This window comes from Acanthisitta chloris, unplaced genomic scaffold (genome assembly GCF_000695815.1).
Source record: "Acanthisitta chloris isolate BGI_N310 unplaced genomic scaffold, ASM69581v1 scaffold13715, whole genome shotgun sequence".
Taxonomy (NCBI): Eukaryota; Metazoa; Chordata; class Aves; order Passeriformes; family Acanthisittidae; genus Acanthisitta; species Acanthisitta chloris.
The window spans coordinates 14,025-30,307 of NW_008673245.1; the positions used below are offsets into that span (position 1 = coordinate 14,025).

At 40.2% G+C, this 16,283-nt stretch overlaps 1 protein-coding gene across 1 annotated transcript in view; it reads left to right on the plus strand.

The window, feature by feature from the left end:
• The window catches only part of FBXW7 (F-box and WD repeat domain containing 7, E3 ubiquitin protein ligase), a 32,690-nt gene that overhangs the window by 14,012 nt on the left and 2,395 nt on the right, over positions 1-16,283 (plus strand). Inside the window, exons 5-9 of the mRNA XM_009074870.1 lie at positions 4,556-4,679; positions 6,534-6,670; positions 8,331-8,444; positions 11,199-11,380; positions 12,456-12,681. Of these exons, the coding sequence (XP_009073118.1) occupies positions 4,556-4,679; positions 6,534-6,670; positions 8,331-8,444; positions 11,199-11,380; positions 12,456-12,681 (783 nt within the window). The remainder of the gene's footprint in view (positions 1-4,555; positions 4,680-6,533; positions 6,671-8,330; positions 8,445-11,198; positions 11,381-12,455; positions 12,682-16,283) is intronic.

The window sequence follows — 16,283 nt, forward strand, 5'->3', positions numbered from 1 at the left end:
ATTTGTAAGAGTTGGAATCAATTTATGCAATGAGTATTAACTTAGTACACAGGACATGAGATTAGTATTTACAGAAGCCCTTTCTGCAGCAGCTGTCGTGAACAGAAAGGACACCGGGGGAGGAGAAGAGTTCAGTAGGACTTCTGCATGGTTGCCCTGTTTCTAGAGAAGCTTCCCAAAGCAGCCTTAGTTCAGAGGCAGAGGAAGGCAGCAAGACTTTGTATTTTGAGGAAACAGAAGATGCTTTGCCTCATCTGCATCCATTCAGTCTAGAATTTAATACAGAATAGATAATAGTAACTCACACCTCAGTTCTCTTTGCATGATTTAGTGCAAAACTAATTCAAGTGATCTAGTTAGACTGTAACTAATGATCATTTTATTATTTCAGTTTCTTTCTTTCTCCGTTAGGTTTCTTGACTCCGTTGTAAACTACTCATGTTTAATTTGTTTATTTTTAGTGGGTTTCTTGCCTCTTGAAACCAGAATATTTTAAGGGTTTAGCTTCATGACAGCCTCACTTCACCAGTGAAGTTGGCTTAAATAATTTTTATTTCCTAATCCTGAGTCACTGTCACCAAAACTAACCAAGTTTAAAAAAACTGTGGAGCTGACTTCACCATCTCCTCTTGTTTTCCTCCACCCAGGTCTCCTAAGCAGTGCTGTCCCCAGCTACTTAATGCTGGCTCCAGTGGGGGGTGACACACTGAGCTGTGGGAGCATGAACAAGTTGTTAGGGTCAGTAATTCTGTGAAGAGGCTTCCCTATGGAAGCCAGCACGCTGTGAAAACACGCTCCCTTGAGTTGTCACTCCACATTAACATCTGTACTTATCTCCAGTGCTGTTGGATGCAGGGATTTTATTACCAAACCAGAACAAGAAGATGATGTGGACAGGAGGGCTTTGCTTCAAAACTGTTTTCTGCAATGCAAAGACAGTAACTTAATACTCAAGTAACCAAGAAAATGTTTGCTTTCCTCCTGAGGAAACATGCAGTCAAACAGTTAATCTGAAATAAATACTTCCGTTTTCTTGCTGAGACTTTAGAAATAATTATTCAGGTTACTTATTTGTGAAAATCTGGTCTAGGAGCCAGATGAGTTTTGCTGAAATCAGCCATATAAATTTTGTTGGTTCTGTGTGTGTGAGTGAAGAAGGGGAGAGACTGTTTACTAATGGTTATTAAAAACACTACAGCAAAGAGTAGTCCTAAATCCAGTTCAGTCAAAGGTCAAATCTTTGCTGCCTGAAGTTTTCTTATAAATAGATCCATGAGCTTAGACAAAGGGACATCATCTTTTACGCACTGCTAATCTTAAAGACAGCTGTGTTGACCCTTGAAGACTATTTAGATAAATACAGTCTAAAATAAATGTTATCTATACATAACCTGGTTTAGAATCAGGTGACTCGCAGGTTTAATTAACACCATCTTAACAAGTGTCTCTGTCTGTACAGGTAGGACAAGCAATAGTTAAACAAACTCTGCTGTCAGTTGAGGAACATCACTGAAAAAAGGAAAGCATCTCTGTCATGTTTGAGCCTTGCCACATGCAGGACTGTTATGTGTGTTAGAAAACAATACTTCTTCAATGATGTTACATGCCAGGAATTAAGAGAGAAAGCCTAAAAGGATGGGTACAGTTGTTGCTCCTGCAGTAGAGAACGTTACACCAGATCCTAAACGGTGGCTCCTGAGTAGAGGCAGAGGAAGAGTCCTCAGGTTTATGGCCTGGGGTGCCCACGGGATCTCATGCATAATTTAAGATGCAGGTCTCTCAGACATGGAGCCCTGCGTGCTTACTGTGAGCTGCAGGTGATGACTTGCAAACAAGGTGTGTGTGCAGGCAAAATGCAAACAGTTCTGATGTGCTGAATTTTTATTTCCTGCTCAGTCACTGGCTGGTCTAGATTACTGAAAGTAAATGTTTCTCACAAAATAAGGTCAAAAATCTACTGAGGTCAACAGCCTATGGTCCTAACTTCCTGACTGAATTTTAGTCCGTGCTGCTTTGGAGGGCAGATTCTATTTATATATGTCATAACTTCAGCTGAAAAATAAATTCAGAATCCTACAACCAGAAAGATATGGCAAGCAGAAGTAAAGGTGGATGATACTATTTCCTGACAACTTCTGCATCCTGTTAGTTACTGACAAAACCCTACTTGTTTCAGCATATAAGTAGTTCCCTGCATTACTTTTTAGCGATATTGTTCCTTCTGCAGAAAGGGGCATTGAAAGGGTCATTCCTGCATCTCACTCTTATTTTCCATGACTAAAGAGATGTGTTGTTGCTGTCAGATAGAATAGCTATACTTGGTCATCACACAGAATCACAGAACGATCAGAGTTGGAAGGAACCCTTGAGGATCAAGTAGTCCAACTCCTGTCCGTGCACTGGACATCCCTGATAATCACACCATGTGCCCAAGAGCATTGTCCAAATGCCACTTGAACTCTGTCAGGGTTGGTGCTGTTACAGCTTCCCTGAGCAGCATGTTCCAGTGCCCAACCACCACCTGAGTGAAGAACCATTTTGTAATATCCAGCCAAAGCCTCCCCTGATGCAACTTCAGACCATTCCCTCAGCTCCTGTCTCTGGTTGTCAGTGAAGATGTCTGTGCCTGCCCCTCCACTTCCCTTTGTGAGGGAGTCGTATACAGCGATGAGGTCCCCCCTCAGTCTCCTCATCCCAGGCTGAACACACCAAGTGACCTCAGCCACTCCTCATGTGGCTTTACCTCACTGATCTTCACCATCTTCATTGCTCTCCTTTAGATGTTCTCTAATAACTTAATATCTTTCTTATATTGCAGTACCCAGAACTGCATATAATATTCAAGGTGAGGCTGAACCAGTGCAGAGAAGAGTGGGACAATCCCCTCCCTTGACCAGCTGCAATGCCCTGCCCTGATTCACCCCAGGACAAGGTTGTCCCTCCTGACTGTCAGGACACAGTGTGTGTCCTCAACTTGCCATCGACAGGGATCCCCAGGTCCCTTTCCGTGGCACTGCTTTCCAGCACCTCATTCCCCAGTCTGTATGTACGTCAGGGTTGCCTCGTCCCAGGTGCACTTGCCCTTGTTGGACTTTGTATGGTTGGTGCTTGCCCAGCCCTCTGATTTGTCAAGCTCTCTCTGCAAAGCCTCTCTGCCTGCAGTGGAGTCAACAGCTCCTCCCTCTTCTGTATCATCTGTGAATTTACTTAATAGTTCTTCAAGTCCGGCGTCCAAGTCATTTATGAAGATACTGAGGAGCACTGGGCCTAAGATGGAGCCCTGCAGAACCCACTAGTGACCAGTTGCCAGCCTGATCTAATCCACTCACCATAACCTTTGCACCTGCCCCATGAGCCAGTTGCTCTCCCATCACATAGTGCGTTTGTCCAGTTTTACGCTGGGCATTTTGTCCAGAAGGATCTTGTGAGAGATGTATCGAAAGCTTTACTGAAATCCAAAATTACTACATCAACTGGCTTCCCTTGATCAACTAGGTGGGTTACCCTGTCATAAAAGGAAATAAGGTTGGACAAGCAGGACTTTTCCCCTCATGAAGCCATGCTGGGTGTGCACAGTGACTGTGTTATCCTTCCAGTGTCTTTCAGTACCTCCCAGGATAAACTTTTCTGTGTCCTTACCAGGTACAGAAGTGAGGCTAACAGGCTTGTAGTTACCACACCCTTAATGATAGCTGCCCTTGTGTTTTGGATTGTGTTTTAGATGCTTCTGTCCCTGCTTAAGACTTCAGTACATCTGAAAATACTTGTGGATATTGTGGGGCTTTTATTGTGATGACTGGCTTAGCTCAGCCAACCAAGGTCTAAATTCTCCCAATAACCTCTAATTTTGTCACATGGAAAAGTTCATCTTCTGTTTATTTTCTGGTGCTCATTGGGATTTCCCATGTGGTTTTGGTAACATAGTGTACTAAAATTAGATTCTTTGATCCTTCTGCATCCCAGTCCATAAAGCTCATTGTAGAACCAGCTAGGAGTGTGTTTGCATTCTCATCAGAAGATGAGTGATGCATATGCTGCTTTTCCTGCCACTGCAGTGTGTTCTTGAGCTCAGGTGCACAGAGCATTTACTGTATTTGGACTTTCTGAGTGACATTGTTCATCACACCATGCTTCCCTATTTGCTCACATAGTGAGTGCTGGAGTTTCTAGTTCAACTCTCAAAATAACATTTGGTGTACTTGTTAACTAAAGTAGCATAGACATAATTACTTGAGTAATAATTCTGTTAATGGTTCAGAGTAATGTGGATTAGGTTTTTTGAGAATGTAATCATTATTTCAGCTGACATTTACTTTCTTGCAAATACAAGAATCATTTTGTGATGTGGTCTGTATGGATTTAGTTCCTTAAGATGATTGTTATATTTCCATGTACCCACAGGAATAAACTGCAGTCTGTTAAGTTTCTGAGATTGTTTAATAATTTATCATTTCAATTTTCTGTATTTCAGCCCCTGATGTGTGATAATACATGGAGTTACTTCACTTTTCTTTTCAAAAGCAGAGCAGAAAATACACTTTCTTATTTTTTACAGCTGGCACTGTATGTGCTGTCATTCCTGGAACCCAGGGACCTTCTGCAGGCAGCCCAGACATGTCGTTACTGGAGAATTCTGGCTGAAGATAATCTTCTCTGGAGAGAGAAATGCAAAGAGGAGGGTAAGGCTGAGCAAAAAGATGGATGTAATGGTCAAAGTGTTGCCATCCTAAAAAATACAGTTGATTTACATAATAAGCTTAAAGTTTCACGAAGGCAATTTGCGTGACTTTAGATTTACTGCTTGTTATGCTTCGAGCTACATGGTGTGCATCTGTTGAAAGCAGGAAGCAGAAGTAATCCATGGAGTGCTGGAAATGAAACTAGAGTTAAAGTTTGAATATCCTATTTATAAGGTATACTGGCTGTGTGTTTTTGGAATACAATTGGGTTTGCTTTTTAAGGATTATTTATGTTCAAAATGCAGCCAAAGGAGGTAAGAGCTGAGATGTAAAAATGATAGGAGTGTTGTCTTGCAGTTTGTAAGTAACACGGAGGAAAACGGGTTTCAGTGGTCGGTAGAAGGGCTGCTGCAATTTCACATCACTTCTAGGAAAATTAACACAGAAATGGCATACAGTAGTGGGAGAAGGTGCTAATGGGATGGCTTAGAGAGGGGCACACAATCCAGTAGCCAGAAACACAGGTATGTCCTGCTTGTGCCAAATCAAGAAGGTATGGTGGTTCAACAGTAATATGAATGGGCAGAAAAAGGCTTCCTGGAAAGGAGCTACATATTTTGTGCACATGAAGAATATAAGCTTTTATTTTTAAGGATTATATGAACAGGGAGTCCATTCTGGGGGCAGAACACATGCATGCGATCTTAGAGCAGTCTCATTCTTGGACACAGGCAAACACAGGGCCCTGTCCAGGCTGCCTTAGAGTATGGAGGGAAGGACTTGTGAGAGGTCAATGCAAAGGCTTCAAGAAACATGTCAATGTCTTTGTAGCTGGCTATTTGTAAGGGCACCTACATTAATTTTTTTTCTTTTGCGGTGAAAACCAGGTGTCTAATCTCTTAAGTCTCCTCTAAAGATTCTCCTTTTAAAAATTTCAGTGAAAATGTGTTAAGAGGACAGAATGAGAAAAAAGGAGAAGGTTGGGAGGGGAATGAGCTTGCATTTGTGAGCTTACAAGTAAGAATAAATACATGCAGGCACGAGAGCACAAACAGACCAGAATTGCAGCCCAGCTAGCCTCAGTGAGCTGCTCAGTAACATGGTGCAGCTGTTAATTCCAGACTTGCAAGCAGAGACACCAAAGATTGGACTAAAGGCAGAAGAGTGAAATCCACATACTAGCAAGAGACAAGACTTGCCAGTAATGAGATGCAGTGGAGAGAGGAGCTGCATAGAAAAGACAGCAGGGTGGGGGAATGTTAAAGCTCTATCTGTAGTAGCAAGTCTAAAACAAAGCACTACTGCTTAAGTGTCAAGTCGGAAAGGGCATAGCTCTACTTAAATTCCAGCCAGGAGAGGACAATGCCAAAAGCACACAGCCTTTCAAATCCAGACAGTAATTAAAAGCTCACTAATATCAGGAGTCACAGTGAACTCTGAGGTAACAAAGATGGATGGCCAGCGTGGAGAATCACAGACAGAAAGGTTTACTTCTTGAACTGTTCCAAAATGAAGGTACGAGTTGGTTATGGAGCTTTTAGGACAACAGCCATTTCACTAAGGCAATATTCTGCTGCACCACCTCAAAAGGGGAATCCAAAACCCCAGCAAGGAATGATGAACTAGTGCATTTTCAGCCATGATTATGGTAATGATTATGCTGAACTAATGAGGATGGATGTAGGGTAAATGGCTGAGGCACAGAGCAGTGTCACTGACACAGGGCAAACAGTGCCATGCGAGAGGCTGTTGCACCTCTGACGTATTTGATGTTGGGGGTCGCTGGGAGGGAAAGTGTTTTCTGTGGGGTGGCCTCATCTCTTCTCCTCTTCCCTTTGTTAAAATTAATTTAAGGGATTGATGAACCATTACATATCAAGAGGAGGAAAGTAATAAAACCAGGCTTTATACACAGTCCGTGGAAAAGCGCCTACATTAGACAGCACAGGATTGATACCAACTGGCGGCGAGGAGAGCTTAAATCACCCAAGGTAAAGTTTGAGCCCTGTGCATGGTGCCATGAGCAAAGGACAATCAGCTTGTAGATTGTTGGTTTTTACTTTGAACAAACCAGGCTATCCATGCACAAAAAGCAGTGCATCGCTACAGAGTAAAATAATTTATATTTTAGCTTGATGTGGGTTTAAATTATATTCTGAGCACCACATTAGCAAATCAGTGTTATTCTTCATACAGCACAATTCTTTCACTGCTCTTCTAAGAATTTCTGTACAATTTCATGAATCCCTATAAATATAATACCAGTCTCTTTGAGACAGGTAATGTCTGTAACTTGATTGGAAGTACTTAACATGTAAACATACAGACATATATATAATATCTATAAGTGTGTATGCAAGTATCCATAGAGCTGGGCCATGTTGCAACATAAAAGTACTGCACAACTGTTCTGTCATCAGTTCATGCTTTGTTTTTAAACATCTAAATTGAGCAGCACAAGAGAATAACTTCATTTCCTGTTATTTGTGGGTTTTATTAAATATTGAAATTCTTTTGACAATATTGCTGTGTTATCATTACATCTCTTCCAATATGAAGATATGAGTCAATACTCCAAACCTTTTGTAAATAAAATAGCAACTGTCTAATTAGCCTGGTACTGAGCCAGCAGTCAGAAATATGAAGAAAACCCATGTTCATGGCCTTTAAAGGTTTCAGTTTACCTTGTTGTCTTAATTACTGTACAACAAAATAATAGAAATAAGAACAAAAAATTCCCATGGAAGACCTATGGCTATATCCTGCTGTTTATTTGGCCGTGACTTATGTACATCTCTGGCAACGGTTCTGTGTTTCTTGCCTTGATATGCCACATCAAGTTATCTTGGAATTATTATTAAAATTACAGCCTCTAGCATTATCCAAATGCCATTTCATTTCAATGAACATCTTGAAAAGTGCTCGGATATCTTAAATAAAAAAAATTCTTTATGCTATGTATTCTGATTAGGATTGTTTTTGCTGCGCTGCAGTAAAATATACAGAATTACAGAACTACAGAATTTTCCAAAATCAAGCATTGGAAATTCCACCTTTATAAAGCAACATTCCAATCCACATTCCCAGCACACTGAATTGCTGCTTTTGTTTGCATTTAATTGAGTTAATAGTTTTCTAGTTTTTGACTTTGCTGCTGCCTGGCATTTAACACAATACTATGCTTGGCTGGTAAGGGGAAAAAATAGATGTAGTCAGCCTTGACCACTGAAATACGAATACTCAGCAAATAATACAGCCCCATCCTTTTTGTTCAAGATTGAAACAAAAGGTAACAGTAAATCAACTGGAAAATAAAGAGACTGAATAACTGCAGAGGAATTGAGCAATGTCCAGTTACTAATCCAGCCTACTTTTGTTAGTGATTTTTCCTGGTACCTTTAGGAGGCTTGCAGTGCCTGTAGGATGCTTGCTAAGCAATGCAGCATCACTCCATGGGAGGAGGAAAACACCTTCTTTGGTCCCAGCTGGCGGTAAATTAGACTTGACACACGGGATTAGAGGCCTTATTATTACTGAGGCAACTCTAGCATTTTGTAATTTTTGAATCAGAAGAGCACTTTGTTTCTCCTGCTTCTCTCTGATCTCCTGTGTTAAACTGTGAGTGTATGTTTTTATGTTTTTCATTGTCAGGTGCTCAAAGGCCACGATGACCACGTGATCACATGTCTCCAGTTCTGCGGGAACCGGATAGTGAGCGGCTCTGACGACAACACGCTCAAAGTGTGGTCAGCAGTTACAGGCAAGGTAAGTTGGCTGCTCTGCTAATTCCTTAGGAAATGAGCTACTGGTACATCAAAATGCTGCTGTACCATCAGACCATACTGAAGGGTGGCCGTCAGTGCTGTCTGGGGCGACAGTCGGAAGAAGTACAGGTTAAATGTGTGGGTCATCTTTTCCCACACAGAAACTCCTCTAGTTCAAAAAAGTCACCTTGATGTGAAATTGCAATTCTGCTCATGTTACCATTGGCATATATCCTTGTTCTCTTGGCAATTCTGCTGTTCTTGTGGAGTCATTTGTGACATGGATTCTAAAGAATTTGGACAGACACCTTACTTTATCTTCGTTAAAGCTTAATTTAGGCTGCTTTTGCCCCTCTGGATCTCCCCTTCTCACTTGTCTTCTAGCATTCTTTCTGTTGTTTTCATGTTATTGAAATGGGATGTTCATTTTACTGGCTCTGATTTAAAATACAGTTTGTTTTTCTTTCTAAGCTACTATATTGCTGAGCTGCAAAAAAAAAAAATTAACTTGCTTTAGGTTTAAATATTTCCTATTAAATTAGATCCAGCTTAGGCAGGAATTTAATAAGCTTCAATAATTTAATTTTGGCTTAGAGAAGCAAAACAATATCTGCAATCAAAAAGACAGCACTGAATATTTCACTCATGTAAGAACATCAGGGCTACTCAGCCCACAGGTTTTTTGTTCCGAGGTGCCTGACCGACCATGCTCCAAGGATGTAGAAAAGGCCTCAGGGAAACAGTACTTTTCCTTCTAGACTGATATTGTGTATACTTAACTTGGTTTTGATGGTATAGGCAACAACAGGACAGCTGTTGAGGATAACATGTTTAAGATGTAAAAGGTATCCACTGCATAATGTCGACACTGAGTATATTAAGCATTTGTCATTGCATGCCCAGAAGATCCTTGAAGGGATTGTTAATGCTGCCGTGGGTAAGAATAAAATTAAGAGCCATAGGCAGCCTCACCCTGTCTCTGTTGGCTTCTGTGCAAAAAACTGTCTAATGAAGGATCCCGTGATGAAATTTACTTTTTTTTTAATTGAAAAGGGCAGCCTAAACTCAAATGAAAAATACTTTCTTTGTACATACCACACTCCCAAAAGCAAAATGTTCCTTTAAATATATAAAATTGAGCACAGTAGCATGACTTGGCAATTACTGTTCAGTAATTTTTTGAAGGTAATTACAAAAGCTGGTGTGACTATTTACCCCAAATCTTTAAGGGAGCAGAAATTGTGTGTGAGAGGGAAGTGTGCTGTATTGGCCCTCGTGCTTACTGATGCTGAAGAATTAATAAAATAAGAAAACCCTAAAGGTTAGTTTGTGCAAATGAACATGACTAAATAATTCCCTTGACAGATGTAAAGCCCAAAATAAGGATTCTGTGTTCTTACTGCTTTAGAAAGATGATTTCTTAAAATATGAGCACATTGGTTAAAAAAAAAAAAAAAAGGGAACTGTAAAAGTGAATAACAGCTATGAACTGAAAAAGATGGATTTGATAGCAGCGAATTAAGCTAGGAGCCAGGAATTGCAGAAGACTGGTGAAAAAAAAAGTTAAAGAACAGGAAATCTATGTACAGCAAAAAAAGCAAGACATTTTCAAGGATTCTAGAAAGAACAGGATATTAACAACAGGAATTAGTATACTGTCACTGATGCAGAAGAAATACTTACTTTGGGAGAAAATTCATGTGATGGAAATACAGCATGCAGTGATAATAGAACATTTCAGCAGAAACTCACAATGATGTTAAGCAACAACTACCAAAGTTATGTTTTTTCTTATTACAGTTAATCCACATAATCTGTATTTGGTGATTTATTTTTTCTAAAGTAACCTGTGGGGTAAAATTAATGCTTTTTCCAAAGATGCAGGACAGGACAGTTAGAAAACTAAAATGTGTCAGTGTTTAAATGGAGCAAACTGAAAGACTGGGCATCCAGGATAATTATCTCAGATAAAAATTATTGGACTACGTCACGACGAGTCAGCTAACAGTTAAAGGAAGGCCACGATCATCAATGCCACTTGGCGTTAGATTACAGAAAAAGAGATACTGAAACTGCCTTGACCTCTTTTTGCATGCAGTTACAGGTTTGCTGATAAAAATAATAGTGCAGAGGTGGATGGCTGTGTGCACTGCAAGACTGTATCCCCATGACAGAACTGAAGAAAATAGAATAATGCAAAAATCAACATGGCACATATTTAAATGGGTTAGAAAGTGGGTAATTATAGAGATCATGTTGTTAAAGTAAATGCAGAATCTTCATGGAGTGTCTTTGTAGAGGGGTCTTGCAAGGATCTTTCCCTGTCTGTGCTAATTAGCATTTATTGCTGCCTGGTGAGAATGCACATATATAGTCATTACTTGTAAGGAATACAGGCTGAGAGACAGAGACTAGTCATTGTTCTGGGGCAACGGAAGTCTTAGAGAAGTAGGTGTGAGCAAACACTGTCTGTACGTGGTGAGAAATCATGTCATATATTTGGGATCAGAGGAGGTAGGTGTGCTTGTGTAGTGTGGGATTCTCTCCTGGGCAACAGTGAAGTCTGAAAAAGGTTTGAAACATGACTTTGCAGGATTGATGCTGTAGCTATGGCTTAGAGAATGTGACTTTTTTGGATAAACAAACATACAAAATCATCTGGTTCCTGCTATGAGAGCCAACTGTTATCTTCTAGACTGCTTAGTTTCTATTCAACTCTGTCAAAAGGGTAACTAAGCAAAATGTTTCTTTTCAGTGTTTGAGAACACTGGTTGGGCACACAGGTGGAGTCTGGTCATCACAGATGAGGGACAATATCATCATCAGTGGATCTACAGACAGAACGTTGAAAGTGTGGAACGCTGAGACTGGAGAATGCATACACACCTTGTACGGACACACCTCCACCGTGCGCTGCATGCATCTCCACGAGAAAAGGTGAGCTTTGGCCAAGGCTGCAGCCACCTCTTGGCCTTTAATTTATACAGATGTGTTCAAAGCTGCAGCCACCTCTTGGCCTGTAATTTATACAGATGTGTTCATGGAAAATGCTTGTTAAACTTGGCTACCTCATCCAGCATCAAGTGAAAGACAAACCAGGTGGAACATAAATCAACGCAAGGGAGGAGATGATTAATAGATGCAAAAGCATAAGAATACTAAATGAAGAACGGAAAATTGAGTCATGTACTTCAAAGTCACATTCTACGTTATTTCAAAACTAATTCTTTGTTAGGCTGTGATCCAGTCTCCCACACTCTGAATAATTTTTTCTTTTGTCAGTGCTGCAAACTTTTACTCATTTTACCAAATGACTTTCTAAGTATTGTCACTGCAGTATTTTACTTAAATTTTAACTGACTATAGGATAATTTTTGCAATAGTAGACCATGTCTTGATTCGACAAACATTGGCAAAGCTCTGTTTCTTGGCTGTGCTCTGGAGCTGTTGACAGAGTGCCTGTTGGTTGCATTTCTTCTTTTTTTAAGAATGATGAGGGTTTTTTCTTCATAAATTCCATTAGTATTCATTTCTGGGTTTGCCTGAAAAAGGTTTAAAAAGCATAAACTGAAAAAAAATCAAGCGGAATAACTTTTAAAGATCTTTGTTTAACTGTTAAAATTAGTTAACTCAGTCATTGAAACAGAATGCTCATAGCACTACTGGCTGGACCTCTGCATATTCATAAGCTTTCATAGGTAGACAAACCAGTTCACCAGAATTTCTCACGGCATCATTTTGCTGTTCAGGAATGAAGTGCCTTTTAAAATACCAGTTGCTAATTATATCAAATAAACAGATCCTGAGGAGGCAAGTAGAGCAAGGAATTAAACCTCTCCAGTCCTTTACAACCCTGATAAAACGACATGGCAAAGCAGATATTTGGCGGCTAGTGGACTAATGCTATCTTATGTCCCAGATTAGAACTCATACCTGAGTTATACCCAAGTTTAATTGTTTTAATACTTTTATGTGCAATGCTAAGTACAGGAGGCTTTTCTTGTTCCTGCAGAGTGGTCAGTGGGTCTCGAGATGCCACGCTGAGAGTTTGGGACATAGAGACGGGCCAGTGTTTGCACGTTCTGATGGGCCACGTAGCTGCAGTTCGGTGCGTTCAATATGATGGCAGAAGGGTTGTAAGTGGTGCATATGATTTTATGGTCAAAGTGTGGGATCCAGAGACAGAGACCTGTCTGCACACACTGCAAGGGCATACTAACAGAGTCTACTCATTACAGGTATGTGATTTTCATCTGCTGCTTTAGTTTGCTTAAGTAACATTTAAAGTCAGTTTATTTCACCTTGTTTGTTAAACTGTGGGTACGTACTCCAGAATTATACAGGCCACAAGAATATAGAGGCATCTGTGATAAGCCCTTCTTTGATTTTGTTACACTAGTTAGAGGTTGTCTTAATTCAGAAGCTGAGATATTTTTGGGGGAGCATTTTTCTTAAAGGACTCAATACAGTAAAGCCCAAATCTCTATACCAGCAAGGTGCATTGTTTTGTGGGTTGATGAGTTGTTTGGTTGGGATTTTTTTTTTTTTTTAAATCTTGCATGTGTTTTGGAGCTATGTTTTTGCTTTCCCAAAGAAATTCGAAACTTACTGTTTGAAATAAATCAGAGGATATAGTACTTGAAAATATGCCTAAACCCCCCATTGAATTAATATTCTGAATTAGGGAGATCTGCTTATCCTTATTTTATAGTCCCATCTTCCAAACTAATTCACAGTAAGGCTGAGCCTAAAATTTTAATGAGTGGCTGAAAATCTGCAGCCTTCTACTTCCTTTCCTCTGAGCAGAGGCCAGATGTACAACTGTGAGGCTTTGTCAACTGCAACATGTTACTGTAGGTGCAGGTTACTACGGTGCTGCATCTCTCTATTGCCTACCAGTCACCCACAAAGCTGGCAAAGATACACCACAGACCTCATGTAGGCTTTTCTTACCTTTACTAACCCAAAAGATCATCTTGCTCATTCATAGAGTCAAAGCATCACTTCCAGGCATTGAAAGGCGAAAGAAATTAATTTCATGCTTGTGCCTGTTCTCACCACAGTCTGGCAGGACTTGAAAAAGAAATTAACAAAGACAGTTCAAAATTGGGAAATGGCATTCAGCATGTAACTACTCTGGTTTGTGGCTCAGAAAGTGAAGCTGAGTGCTCGAGACATTTTTCATAGTGTAGCTTTCGTAACATGTATGTCCCCACAAGAAATTAAATATGAACAAAGTACTTAATTGGTTTCCTTTCCCAAAAATATACAGTAAAATTTATCAAAAGCTCCAGCCCTTCTCTTACATTCATGTGCTGAGGAGTGTTCTCTAGACAAGCAGCAAGCAAGTTAAAAATGCTGTACTACCTGCCTATCTCTCAAAAATATTCTGAAGATTGTGTTACATGTAGGACAGTTTGGGAACAGTAGATGTTCTGCCTTATCTTCACCAGTGGCTCTTGTTTTGGCATATGAATATTCATGTCTTGTTCTGATACTGTAGTAATAATGGATCAAATAATTGGGTGATGTTACACACCAATAGGCTCTGACACAGATGGTGGGGAGGGCAGACTGGAGGCTACAGGTGCTTATGGTTTTAGAAGAGAAAGATTCTTTAAAATTGCATTGTGGCTCCTGCCCTTTGGCCTGAAATAGCCCTGAGCAGCAGAACTCCCATAAACAGAACAATCAGGTGGAATAACCAGCTTGTCCTCCACATCCCTGCTCCATGGTAGGTTCTGTTATACCTCAATATTGCCCCGTTTATAGACCTAACATTTTCCAGAAATCCTTATGCAGCAGTTGAAGACCACTGCACATATTGAGTTTTCTTGAACATGTTGAGTTTTCTTACTCTTTCTTAGCTACCTTTGAAGTAATCCACACATTCTCGAGTTCCATAGGTAACAGCTCAGCCACTGATCCAAACCATTGTCTGTTTGACTGTAGCAGCATCAGTTTGTCTTGATGCTCAGCCTTAATGTTTTCTTTCTGAATACCTGTGTGCATGGCATACAATTAGTTTGTGGGAAAGGTGGGAAAGAACTCGAAACTTGTTACATGAATCTGGGGTTTAGTTCTGTTTGGGAAAGAAAACCATTCTATAGTGTTTCCACTGAAGTCTGCTGAGCCCCTTGGCACTCCTTGTCTTTTTATCTGAACTTAAATTAGTTCACATCCTGTTTTGAAAGCAGGATGCCTGTAACAGAGTCCAGTCAAAGTCTTACTTCGCTTACTGGAAGTGAAAAGCTATTTTCCATGCCTTACAATCAGATACCAGAGGGTCTTTTTTTAAATATTTTCAGCAGAAATGCAGTGCATACAGCAGATAAGCAATCTGTATGTACTGGGTGCTCTCTGTGCTCTTTTGAATCTAGGTGCCATGCTCAACCATGTTTGACTGCAGATTTCTAGGATACTAGTTTTCTGCAGGTTTTAGAAAAAGAAGCAACCTCAGATAGTTGAGTTCCCTTAATTGGGTTCTTTCGTTGCCATTATCAGGTACCAGTCAGTCCACATGAACAAGTGGTGTTGGATTGCCTTAAATGCAACAGAGACTCCTGCCCAGCCTTCACTCTCACAGGCTGCAGCTGTACCTTCATTCATTCCCTGCCAAGCTCAGATATTCACAGTTTTCACTTAACTTCTACAGTCTTTACTTTGGGACAGTTCTCCCATTTCAGATGTCACCCAAATCCTAGTGAACATAGTAAATGCCAGACCGCTCTGGAATTGTTTTTGATCTCTCTAATAGTACTGTGAAGAAAGTTCTGAATGGGATAGTATCCCTGCCTCAAGTTGGCTTCCCTCTTTGTGAAAATACAACCATTTGCTGTTTCACATGACTTTTTACTCTGCCATGGAAAAAAAAAATATCATATTTGTTAACATCATTTTCCCTCAAATCTGTGTTTGCTGCTACTTAGCTTATTACTCAGGGCTTATAACAAAATTGAATATTTATTAGTTCCTTCTGGAAATTGAAGTTAGGCTGATTGATCCATAACTCCCTATGTCCCATCATCATCTCCTTTGAATAAAGAAAGGAATTGTAGTTGCCATCTAAAACTTGTCTATCTTCCATGGGTTCTCAAGGATCGCAACAGATGTCTCTGAGATTGTCTTAAAAGAACTTGCCTTATGTGATTTTTTTTTGCCATTCTAGCAAAAGCTTGTACTCAGTTGTCAGTGGTTAGTGCTGTGAGCCTACACTCAGATGGCTGAGGGCTGAATAGCTGGTAGCTGACCCCACTGCCTCACTCGGTGCTTCCTTCCCACTGAGGAGAAATGAGCTTTTTTTTTATTTTTGGCCTTCCTCTTGGTGTGGTTTTTTTTAGTGTTGGTTGGGTCTGTTTGGTTTTGGTTTTTTTTTTTTTTACAGAACGGTGAAATGGCTTTTGCTAGTTTTATCTTGTTTTGTGCTCTGCCTTCTGGTTTTGTCCCAGTGTGCTCTTTTATACGCATCTATTGATCTAGTTTCTACTTTTTGTACAATTCCTTGTGCTTTAGCCAAGTGGGTCTTGGTAATTTACTACACTTCCTATCTTTCCTTCACACAAGGATAACTTGTGTCTTTAAGAAAGTGCCAACTGTCCTGAACTCTTCTTCCCCTCAGAGAACAGATACATAAAAACCTCATGGGAAGGAAGTCTCGTTTTTTTGAAGTGTTCCTCCTTGAAGCCCACTGGTTTTATTCTACTGCTTTTTTCCTTTATTGAGAATTCTGGACTCTTATGTCATTGTCACTATCACTCAAGTTACTTTCCACCTTTATATTCTCTACATGTTCAGTTCTCGTGGTCAGAAGTGTCTCCTGTCTCAGCCTGGGTGCCTTTCC